Source organism: Chiloscyllium punctatum, chromosome 38 (genome assembly GCF_047496795.1).
Source record: "Chiloscyllium punctatum isolate Juve2018m chromosome 38, sChiPun1.3, whole genome shotgun sequence".
Lineage (NCBI taxonomy): Eukaryota > Metazoa > Chordata > Chondrichthyes > Orectolobiformes > Hemiscylliidae > Chiloscyllium > Chiloscyllium punctatum.
Window position 1 is genome coordinate 23730504 of NC_092776.1, and position 12772 is coordinate 23743275.

General features: G+C 38.1%; 1 protein-coding gene across 2 annotated transcripts in view; it reads right to left on the reverse strand.

The window, feature by feature from the left end:
- The window catches only part of vwa2 (von Willebrand factor A domain containing 2), a 70617-nt gene that overhangs the window by 31700 nt on the left and 26145 nt on the right, over positions 1-12772 (reverse strand). For both annotated transcript variants that reach the window (XM_072557368.1, XM_072557369.1), the window contains exons 5-7: positions 10084-10193; positions 6616-6810; positions 5463-5596 (exon numbers count right to left, since the gene is read on the reverse strand). In XM_072557368.1, the coding sequence (XP_072413469.1) occupies positions 5463-5596; positions 6616-6810; positions 10084-10193 (439 nt within the window). The remainder of the gene's footprint in view (positions 1-5462; positions 5597-6615; positions 6811-10083; positions 10194-12772) is intronic.

Here is a 12772-nt window from a genome sequence, read left to right on the forward strand (position 1 = left end):
TAAGTGACGTTCATTTTGCTCATTGTCTATATAGGGTCTTTCAAGTTCATTAGCTGCTGTTTTAGTGTGTTGGTGGATTTGTGAGCTACCATGATGCCAAGAGGCCTGAGTAGTCTGGCAGTCATTTGTGAGATGTCTTTGATGTTGGGGAGAGTGGCCAGGGTTTCTGGACGCGTTTTGTCTGCTTGTTTGGGTTTGTTGCTGAGAAATCGGCAGACTGTGTTCATTGGGTACCCATTTTGTTTGAATACTCTGTATAAATGATTTTCCTCTGCTCTTCATAGTTCCTCTATGCTACAGTGTTGTGGTGGCTTGTTGAAATAATGTTCTAATGCAGCTTCATTTGTGGGTATTGGGATGATTGCTTCTGTAGTTCAGTATTTGGTCCGTATGTGTTGTTTTACTGTAGATGCTGGTTTGAAATTCCCCACAAAAAGACATTACCCACTCTCATTAGTATCATTACATACAGATGAGGAAGGATTCTTCTTCGACTGGGACAACACATCCATCCTAGGACAATCCAAACAGAGACACGCATGAGAACTCCTAGAAACATGGCATTCCAACTGGAACTCTATCAACAAACACATCGGCTTGGACTCCATCTACCACCCTCTGAGAAAAAGAACAGGAAATGACATCACCACAGGAAGTGGCATCACCAACCCAAGGAAACCTAAACACATAAATAGAAAGCGGGCCATACCACCAGTACTTCACTGGAGGCTCACTGATGATGTTACCTAGTATGGTGATGAAACATCTGAAAATGAACTTTCCAGCTCAGCGAGCAAACTTACATCCATTTATTCAAATGCCCAAAATTTCTTGTTCTTCTTACAAGGACATGCATACTTTAAAAAATGGGGAAGACGCTTTGTTGAAAAACACACCCAAGTCTTAGCGAGTTTTGAGAAGATTTGTAGCTCAGGTTGAGGTTCTCGATGTAGGTTTGCTCGCTGAGCTTGAAGACTCATTTCCAGACATTTCATCACCCTACTAGGTAACATCTTCAGTGGGCCTCTGGACGAAGCACTGCTGATAATTCCTGCTTTCTATTTATATGCTTGGGTTTCTTTGGGTTGGTGATGTCATTTCCTGTGGTGACGTCATTTCCTTTCTCTGAGGGGGTGGTAACTGGAACTCTATCAACAAACAAAATCGAGTTAGACCCCATCTACCACCCCCTGAGAAAAAGAACAGGAAATGACATCACCAACCCAAAGAACCCAAACATATAAAGCAAGAATTATCAGCAGTGCTTTGCCCAGAGGCCCGCTGAAGGTAGAGTGATGAAATGTCTGGAAATGAACCTTCCAGCTCAGCGAGTAAACCTACATCTACACACCCAGGTTTTCCTTTTATTTTACTTAGTCCACCTGGTCCAAATTGGCATTCATTCAAATATCATATTTGGAATTGTTAATTGTGTAAAATTATGTTTAATTATGCCCATTTGTTGGTTATTAACATAGAATTCAGTCATGTTCCTAAAAGTAAGCATATACTAATATTGCAGTTGTTGGGGTGGGAGGGGTTTACTTGAAACTGTAAATAAATAGACAAATGTATAACGTGATTAACTGCTCTATCCTCCACAAACTGGCTTTCCAAAATAGTCCAGGTATGATATTATTTTCCAAAATAGCACTAGGGATAATCGAAGAGTTATTTAGACATGAATTTATATTTGAAAAGAAGGTCACCTAGAGTGAGTATCTGATATTTGTTGAAAGGTTTAAAATACATAATAGAATTATTCTCAATTATAGTGTCTCGTGGGCAGGGGATGGTTGAAATGATCACACACCTGCCCAATGGCACCAGAGAGAAGTCTAAACCTTTTTCATGGTTCATTTTGTTAATTTGATCAATCAGCAACAAGTCTTCAATGGGAGTTGTTAGGTTGCATGTTAATTGAAATAAGTTAGAAATCCAACAGCTGCTCAGCAGATTCAATTTACAGTTAAAGGGACTGGAAGGAGACAATCCTGGGGATAAACAACTGAGCAGATGGCAGTGGTGGGAAGATTATGGTATTACACAGAATTATATTTGTGCTCCTCCTGGTCCCACAAAGTTAGCAACAATTGGAGGCTTGCTCATTTGCAGAGTTCCACTCACTGCAAGCTGAAAATTACACCTAGGCCCTAAAATGATTTATATGGTTGTAAATAATCAACCATTTGTATCAAGAGACTGAATGTTTATTGTTAAATTTGCTAATGATATAAAGACATGTTTGAAGAGGACATAAGGAGTTTGTAAAGGGATAAGATTGGGTTATGTGAGTGAGCAAAAATTGGCAAATGGACAATAATATGGGCAAATCTGAATTTGTCTGCTTTGACAGGAAGCAAAGAAAAGCCACATATTAAGAGGAGAGAAACTGCAGAGAGATCTGAATGCCTTGGTAGATGAAGTTAGTGTGCAGGCACAGCAAGTGATTGGAAAAGGAAGTGAAATGTTGTTATTTATTTCAAGGGGAATGGAATATACAAGTAGATAAGCTTTTCCTCAGTTGTTTAAAATGTTGGTGAGGCCACATCTGGAGTATTGTGTGCAGGGTTGGTCTCCTTATTGAAGGAAGGAAGACAGCTTATTAGAAGCAGTTCGGAGAAGATTTACCTACCTAACTAGTGTTTAGGATGGGATGGGTTATTTTCTGAAGAAAGGTTGGTCAGGCTGGGTGGGTATCCATTGGCATCTAGAAGAACGAGAGGTGATCTCACAAACACATACAAGATCTGGGACCAGGACAAGGACTTACAATTTAAAAATAAGGGGTCTTTCACCTATGACAGGAATGAGGAGCATTCTTTTCTCTTGGATGGTTGAGAATCTTTGGAGCTCTCTTCTCCAAAGAGAAAACAGATTTGGAAGCAGGATCCATGAATACTTTTAACATGGAAGTAGATTGATTCTTGGAGGTTTGCGGATAAAGGGACAGCTGAAAAATGGGAAGCCTTTGAAAATGTGATAATACGAGTCTTGTTCTTGTTAGGGTGAAGGGCAAGGCTGGTCGTTGTAGGGGGTGCTGTATAACCAAAGAAATTGAGGTTTTGATCAAGAATGAGATGGAAGTATATGTCAGAAGTAGACAGCAGAAATCAAGTGAATTCCTAGAAGAGGATTAAGGCAGTAAGAGGCAAATCAGGACGGCAAAAAGGAAATATTAGATAGTTTTGGCAACTAGTGTTAAGGAGAATCCAAAGAGATTCTATGAGTACTTTGCATCAGTGTTTACTGTGGAGAAGGATATAGAAGATAAAGAACACGGAAATAAGTAGTGACATCTTGAAAAATGTCCTTACTACAGAGGTGGTGTTGCTGGATGTCTTAAAATGCATGAAGGTGGATAAATCCTAGGGACCTGATTAAGTGTTCCCGAGAACACGTGCGAAGCTAGGGAACTGTTTGCTGAGCCCCTTCCTGAGATAATTATATCATCAATAGCCATAGGCGAGGTGCTGGAAGACTGGAGATGGCTAACATGGTGCCACTATTCAAGAATGGTGGTAAGGAAAAGTCAGGGAACTATAGACTGGTAGGCCTGACATCGGTGGTGGGCACGTTGTTGGAGGGAATCCTGAGGGACAGGATTTATTGGTATTTGGAAAGACAAGGACTGATTAGGGATAAACATGGCTTTGTGCATGGAAAATTGTGTCTTACTAACTTGATTGAGTTTTTCAAAGAAGTGATAAAGAGGATTGATGAGGGCAGAGTAGTTGATGTGATCTATATGGACATGTAAGGCATTTGACAAGGTTCTTTATTGTTGAATAGTTGGCAAAGTTAGATCACATGGTATACAGGGTTTACAAGCCATTTGGATACAGAACTGGCTCGAAGATAGAAGACAGAGGGTGGTGGTGCAGGGTTGCTTTTCAGACTGGAGGTCAGTGACCAGCAGTATGTCACAAGGTCCTGGGTCCATTGCTTTTCATCATTTACTGTAAATAAGTGATTTGGATGTGAACATACGATGTAATGTTAGTAAGTTTGCAGATGACATCAAAACTGGAGGTATACTAAAGAGCAAAGAAGGTTACTTCAGAGTACAATGGGATCTTGATCAGATGGACCAATGGGCCAAGAAGTGACAGATATGGTTTAATTTAGATAAATATGAGATGCTGCATATTGGAAAAGCAAGTCAGGGCAGGACTTATACACTTAATGTTATGGTCCTAGGAAGTGTTGCTGAACAAAAAGATATTTGAGAGTGCAGGTTCATAGTACCTTGAAAGTAGAATTGCAGGGAGATAGGATAGTGAAGAAAGTGTTTGTGTGCTTTCCTTTATTGGTCAGAGCATTGAGTACAGGAGTTGTGAGTCATGTTGCGGCTGTACAGGACATTGGCTCAGCCACTTTTGGAATATTGTATGCAATTCTGGTCTCGTTCCTATCGGAAGAATGTTGTGAAACTTGAAAGGGTTCAGAAAAGATTTACAAGGATGTTGCCAGGGTGGGAGGGCTTGAGCTCTCGGGAAGGCTGAACAGGCTGGGGCTGTTTTCCCTGGAGCTTCGGAGGTTGAAGGGAGGTTTATAAAATCATGAGGGGCATGGACAGGATAAATAGACAGTCTTTTCCCCAGGCAGGTGAGTCCAAAACTAGAGGGCATAGGTTTGACAGGAAAGATTCAAAAGGGACCTAAGGGGAAACCTTTTCATGCAGAGGGTGACGCATGGATGGAACATGTTACCGAGGAAACAGTGGAGGCTGGTACAATTACAAGCTATCAGGATGGCATATAATTTAAAAGGCATCAGGATGGGTATATGAATAGGAAGGGTTTAGAGGGATATGGACCAAGTGCTGGAAAATGGGTCTAGATTAATTTAGGATATCTGGTCGGTATGGTCAAGTTGGACTGAAGGGTTCTTTTCCATGCTGTACATCTCTATGACTAACAAGGGATTCAAAGGTTATTGTAGGGAGGTAGCAATGTGGATTTGAGGGCACAAGTAGATTTTTACAATGTATTCATTTCCAGGATGAGGGCTTCGCAGACCAGGCCAGCATTTAATATTACCTCATTGCCCAGAGGAAAGTTAAGAGTCAACCACATTGCTCTGGGTTTGAGTCGCATGTAAGCTGGAGAGGAAAGGATGGCAGTTTCCTTCCCTAAAGGGCATTAATGAATCAGATGTGCTTTTCCGACAATCAACAATGGTCATCAATAAATTCTTAATTCCAGATTTTTATTGGATTCAAATTCCCTACCATGGTGGGATTCGAACCAAAGTCCCCAGAGCATTACCTGGGTCTCTGGATTAACCATCTAGTGATAATACTGCTAGACAGTCGCCTTTCCCTGTCATTACTAAATGGTGCAGCATGTTCAAGGGGTTAAATGGTCTACTTCTGCTACGAATCTGTATGATTATATGACTGTAAATTGACTGACTAGATGATATAGATATATGTTATGTTAAAACTGTTTGCAGATTACCTGGAGGAATAGCAGAGCAGACATCAGAGCTGGTGAGTGTGCTGTAGAGACCATTGACCGCATCATCAAAATGCTCTGCGAATAGGACGTGGCTTTCAGTGGGTTTACTAGCCAGTGTGTAAAGCTCATCCCATCTGCCGGAAGATCAACATTAACATATGTGTGCTATGGTCACTTTCCTGGATTATTTGACAAGCAAATCCATTTTCAAACAAAGTAATGGAAAATGCTTAGACGTGATGCCATGATTTAGAAACAAAATGTAACTTGCATCATGGTCCTTCTTGTTAAATTGGTTATTTAAGTTACTTGACTCAACCTCTGAAACCAGTGATCAATACGTGTTTTTTTTATTTACAGACTAAAACATGTATGATTGCATAGATACACAAATATGATTGTAATTATAACCCAAATATTCTTCTAGTGACTAAAATGTCGAAGTGAGCAGAAAAATCTCCTGGCCTCAAAGATCCAAGAAGCATCCACAAGAGCTCATTCATGGTTTAACCACTGAACCACTGAATAATATTTCTTCTTCAAATAAAAATACAAGGCAATTAAATCATGGTCATAAATAAGCCTGACTGCTTAATTACTGGATGAAAAGTGGTTAGCCTACAAGCAAAATTCGTTACCTGTGGGAGACCGGAAGAATCTCAATGTAAGGTTATTATTCGAAGAACCCATCCCACGTTCTACAATGACCTTTTTTTATCTCATTTATCTCATATCTCGTATGTCAATTACATTTTTATCTCATATACCCATATGGCTACAGTTTCAGCACAGTCGTTCATCTACCAGCACAACTGAGAAACAGTGTGAGGAAGTGCAGCATTCTTCCATGTGTAATCACCCTGGTATTTGTCACACTATCTTCACTAAGTTACTTGGCAGGGAGTTTTTATGTTTAGTATGTTTAGCTTTAGCATTATGTTTAGCTTTAGCATTCCTTTCAAAAGATGAAAGGAATGGAGTTTGACTCCAACGTCATCTAAAAAAAATCTAAAGCCCATGAGGAATAGGTTGTACCATTACAATAATCTAAAGAGCTAAAAGGTGAACTCTGCTAAGAAAATCAAAACATCAATCACATTCTTACAGTTAATTATTCATAATACTCCACACAGAACTGAAGGAAGTTCCTCACCTTGGAAATTTGACTCCAACAGCAAAGACAATTATTCCACTTTCTTTCAGTTGAGTTGCTGCCTGTTCTACATTACCCTGAGATCTGCCATCGGTAAGAATGACAAGAATTCGAGGAACAGACGAGTTTCTTGAACCAGTAAAACCTTTATGCAGAATGTACTTCAAAGCCAGGGGTGTCTGTGTACTTCCACCTCTGTGTTAATGAAACAACAAGATTAATGAAACTAGTGGTTAATAATGCAAGGAATATTTTAATATTCTTGATCTGGTAAGTTTTGCATTTATCATGAAGTACAGTAATAATAAGGAAACTATTAGTATAACAAATAATTTGCTCATTTCTAACTGCAATTACAGTGTAAACTGTGAATTCAATGGGATTACCAAAGGTAACTGACGCTTATCCAGTACTGAAAACTCACATTCCACTTCCTCAGCAAGTATTCAAATTATTTTTCTCAGACTTTAAGAGAAGCCATATATTGTTACAAAACAGAGGTGAACCCCTCTGTTAATTAAATCAAACACCCAGAAAAGCTCGCCTTGCCTTGCAATCTTGTTAAAATATGAGTGACAAGAGAACTCCCAAATTCTACTATTTGAAGAAAATAACATCAATTTATTTTCAAACTCTAAAAGTGAATATTAAAAAGCAACTACTTACAACTTAAGCCCCACTTTCTCTTAACTGCTTACTATCTGCCTCCAACTCTATAACAATATGCTGTTCCAATAAGACACTTGTTAAAGTTACATCAAAACCACATAGTCTCTGTCTTCTTCTGTATCTTCACTCTTCCAATTGAGGATCTCCCTGGGTCATCTTCTTTATTTTTACTGTGAGTATGTTTCACGTGAAAAGGTACCTTTGATAGAGAGTGTTTTCTAATATCTTCGAGAGCAACATGTTACATTGTCAGTTAGCTCTCTGGCTCTAGGGCAGTTGCTCTCTGAACAATTCTCAAAAATATCCCCATTCCAATACCTGCCAACATCGGATTGTCTTATTGGTTCGATGTTGGCAAAACAATAAATTCAAACTTGATTGGGTTTTAGTATCCTGGGGCATAATTTAAACTGATTGGTTAAATTTGAATTATTGTCATTTCACAGCCAAATATTACATATTTTCAATTTTCCAGTACACTCTGGGACTGCCATCTAGTCATATATATAGGAGCTTGTAACCTCTCATTTCAGAACAGCATTCTCTCTCTCTCTCTCTTAAAGGTACAGTACACGCCTTCAACTTCATAACAATATGGCTCAGAATGTTCACTTCATTTGTTTAAATCAGCCAAAAATCTGTTCTTAATTAAATAGTAAAGTAGATAACATTGTCTAAAAGTACTAGAATGGATTTAAGAAGTCTTTTTATAAATGCTTTGATTCCATGCCATCTAACTGATTACCTTCTATGCTTTAACGGGAAGGCAAAGGATTATCTTTGCAAAAGAATGATCCCAGTGGTTCATTTATGAGTGCACAAAAATGAACTGATCATTTTCTGGAAATTTGCACTAATATTTATTCATTAAAAATGGGAATGCCATATTCCACATCTATTGTAGAATCAAAATTCACAACTCCTGATGCTTTAACCAGTTACAAAGTGGTTTGCTGCTGGTGGTTTAAAATAATGCCTATTTCCTCGCACCCCCTCCCCAGAGGAAAATTCCTGGTGAATGTCCACCAGCTGTAAACATGACCCAGGATATTAGACAAGGGATTGTGAATTTTGGATTTTCCTTAGCTCCAACTTCGAACTGATGCCGTGGTCTGGATGGTAAGAAGTATACGACTTGCAATGTAATTCAGGACAACAGTGGAGCCCATCAGAGTTTCTGCTCCAGGGTAATGGCCAGTGAGACCCAAGAAATCTGGAAAGTTTTGATCAAACTATTAATATCAAACTTGAAACGTGGCAACTCCAAAGGATCTGTTGAGCTCTCTTAGTCCTCTATCCCAGAAGGTGATGAACAGGCATTTGTGCCAACCAACTGGTAAAACCATACTAATAAATTGAGCCTTCCCCTAAATGGGATACTCCAGTGTCATCAGAAACAGAGGTTAGTTCGTGCGACTCATCTATAACAGCAGGCTAGGCTGCAGGGTTTTTGAACTCTTGACCTCTGCTAACATGAGGTTAAGGATTACATTCAGAGGCTTATATCAGGTACTATAGAGCAACGCATTGGGATTCCAACAAATATTTCAATGTAAAAGAAGATCAGAAGTATTTTTAGTTTTTTTAATATTTTTATGCAATAAAGGATCAAAACAAATCAAAACACCATTGAAATCTATGTCAAACTATTAATATTGCTCACCATTAAGAAAGTAAACAAATTATCAGTTTTACTCTTCATTGCACAATACAGTGCACAAGCAGGGATATACAAGCTCTTCAATACCAGACCTCATCAAAGGTTATTGTGGAAAATTAAAGGTCACAGTACAAGGGGTAATACATTGTCTTGTCTTGAATTGAAGATCAGCTCGCTAACAAGAAATAGACATTCGGGTTTAAGTGGGTTTTTGTCTAATTTACAAGATGTATCTAATGAGTTGACACAAGTATCTGTGCTGGGGTGTCGACTGGTTACAGATTACATAAATGGCTTAAGGAACCAAAAGCATGCTTGTTAAATTTGCTGATGAAACAAAGATAGATAGGAAAATAAAAGAATGTAAAGAAGCTATAAAGGTATGAAGATAGGTTAAATGAGTGGCCAAAGATCTGGCAAACTTTTTAAATGGTAAAGGATTGTATAGATGCAAGATGCAGAGGGATCTGCATCAATCACAATTGGTTTGTGTACAATTACAGCAATTAATTTAAAAAAGAACATTATCATTTCTTGCAAAAGGAACTGAATACAAAAGTAGGGAGGTTATGATTCAGTTCTACAGGACACTGGTGAGACCATGTCTGGAGTACTGCCCCTTATTTAAAGAAGGATGCAAATACATAAGAAGGATAAAAGGTTATTGGAGGTAGGCGGGGACATGGAGTGATCAGATTAACTGTGACCTAATTGAATGGTGAAGAAGGCTGGAGAGGTCAAGTGACCTATTCCTGCTCCTTGTATGTTCGTAGATATGTTTCTTTGTTCTCACAAAGCAGCTTGATAAATAATATAAAAGCTAATTAATTTGGATGCTGAAAACCTTAATTAGAGATAGACCATAATAGAAATACTCAACAAGTCTGACAGCGTCTGTGGAGAGAGAAATGCAGTGAAAAGTTCAGATGGCAACCATTCTTCACAACTGGATTACATTAGACATGTCATCAGTTTTTAAGCAAGTATAGAGGCATTGAAAGTGGAGTACAGTAATTCCAGCATTTTCAATTCATTAAATAATTAATATCTTTGCACTTTAAAGATTTTGATTGCAGATATTGTTAATAATCCTTAAATATGCATCAAATAAATGTACTTTTGGAAAAAAGGTAACAAACCTAAATATAATTCTTTTAAGCTGTTCCTTTACTTCTTCCCTTGTTAGATAGGAATTCAGGTAAAACTCAAATTTTGGGAATGAACTGTACTGGATTACACCAACTCTGACCTGCAAAGAAAAAAACTGCTTAGTTCCAAATGAGTGAAAGAATTAACCTTTATATTTACCCATACCTTTTCATATGAACTGAACTTCACTATACTAAGGGCATTGCTTGTGAAAGATGCAATGATCAGCATTGTTGCTATTCTATGATCAAATAACTAATGGACAAATAATGAACACTGACGTGCACTTACTAGAAGGGGAGGCAACTTTGTCTTTGCGAAACAGACACATTAAGTATATGGTGGATGCTAAAACATGTTTTTCTGAAATCCAAAACATAGTAATTGAAAAGGAACCCTGCTGAAATGGCAGATGTACATGGGCCTAAGGTCAAGCATGAAGCATGTTCTGTGAGGAGAGTATAATCTCCCACAGGTATCAGATCTGTAGACCCAACTCTGAGTAAGCAAAATGTAGCTAAGGGATTATAACACTTTCCAAGATGCACTTACTTCAAGGTGTGGCTGTGACCCTTTTGCTTGAGTTCATCTATATCCATAAGCTTAAGGAGTCCACCATCAGAATGAAGAAAGAACTATAAGGTGCATGTCAGTTAATGGTACACTGCGAATGGGTATGCCTCTTCAAGGGAAATCTTTTATCCAAAGCCAATTCAATTTCTTCTTATTTTACAATATTTCATAACAGGAGAAATTGGACAGGGGGAACTTCTGCATATTAAAGCGACAGTTTCAGAATGGAAGATGTATTTTATTGAAAACTCCTAATGCTATTTTCCAGTTGGTACAAGCCAACATTTCATATCATGTGACATCCCATGAATAGAATAGAAACGGTGCTTCAAGAAATTAATTTGCAAAGCTCAGTGACGTCTCAAAGAAATAATGTGAAGATTTCCAGAGCATATAGGAAAACCTATTGAATATTTCAGCGGTGGTTACTGGTTATCTTTTTAAAAGCTGAAGCATACACTACCCATGCCAGAATGCTATCATGGCCATGGGCCATTCACATATTGGAAAGGCATTTCATTCTTTTGCTCAAAACTATTTTCATAATAAGAAGAAAGCCAGGTTAAAAATAGAAGAGCAGGGTATAAGCAGACAAGTCGGAGGAGAGATGGATAACAACTACTTGAACAAAGCCTGCTTCACTTCTTAACCACTTATTTTCAATACATTTTTATAAATCTCTATACCCTTTGCTAACCTCGCAGCACACCCTTGTCTCTCCCTCTCCCACCCTCAGCTTTGAGCTGAAATTTCATCATTGCCTGGGTTAAAAATCTGGAATAAATTCCCTCCTTAAGCAATGCAAATGTTCCTATACAAGAGTGACTACAGCAGTTCAAGAAGGCAGAACCCCACCACCTTCTGAAGGACAAACGGGGATAAGCAACAAATGCTGGCTTTGTCAATGAAACTGACATACATGAAGGATTTTTTAAAAAACAAGGTCCATGTGTTTAAGGAAAATACTGGAATATATACTGTTCCATCACTAACTGAAAAGAGGATGGTTTGGGTGTAGTTCCTTTTATGCCATTCTAAATAAATACTATCTTACCTGAAGAAACTGAACTTAAGACATGGCTTCTCCCCTGACATTATGTTTGCTTTAATCCTGGGATGCTTATACATCATTGGTTTTTGTTTATATCATTAAATCTATTTTGGTGCGAAATCTGATATACAGGAACTCCTGCAAATTCCTTAGACTAAGAAAATGTTTAGCAATTAATTCCTGGTATAGTCAGGGTCAGTGTAGCCAGCATCTGTTATATCCGTATGCAATGGTACACAGATTGATGATTTATTTGACATGCTTTAAAATATTACATTAGATTAAGGTTACTGGAATAACATATTTTGGAATACTACAATAATTTGTTTGGATCAGAGCAAGTCTGTATTTTTCACATATATGCTTGTAATATGCCCAGACAGTGAGACATCCTCAGAAACACCTGCTATCCTTCTTCAGAAGTCCAAATCTAACCCTTACAGTGTAACCTTACTAAGTGCAGAATTAATCTGTTTGATACCATAATTGGAGGGGTTAGAAGTTAATATTCTGAAGTACCTCTTAAAAAACAGAATTTCTATTTAGCTTTAGTTTATTAAAAGATTTGATGTCAGCATCATTTCCCAACTGACCTCTTTGTTTCTGTGACTTACTTCTATGAGAAACCATGAAGACCATGACCCACACCTGAATTTTCTGCCATTTTATCTGAGTTAAAGTGGAACTACAGTGAATATCAGAAGATAATTACAGGTTACAGCTACAAGGCACGTGCATACTGATCCTGAATAGCTCCGTGCCCAGTTTGGCATAGAAAGCTTCTTGAGTTCAACTTTGTTATTCATTCCCTTAAGTAGACTTGGTGTTTTATTTTAATGGGAGTTGAACATACTACCCATTGGTTAACACTCAAATCAACATCACTATAACATATAGAGTTTATGGCCACTATCATGTTGCTATTTGTGGGAGTCTGATTTATACAACTTGACTGTTGTATTCCCTGCATTGCAATAGTGACTATATTTCAAAAGTACTTCATTGGTCAAAGTTTGTGCGAAGATTTGTAACTCGGGTGCTTGTTGTTGTGGTTC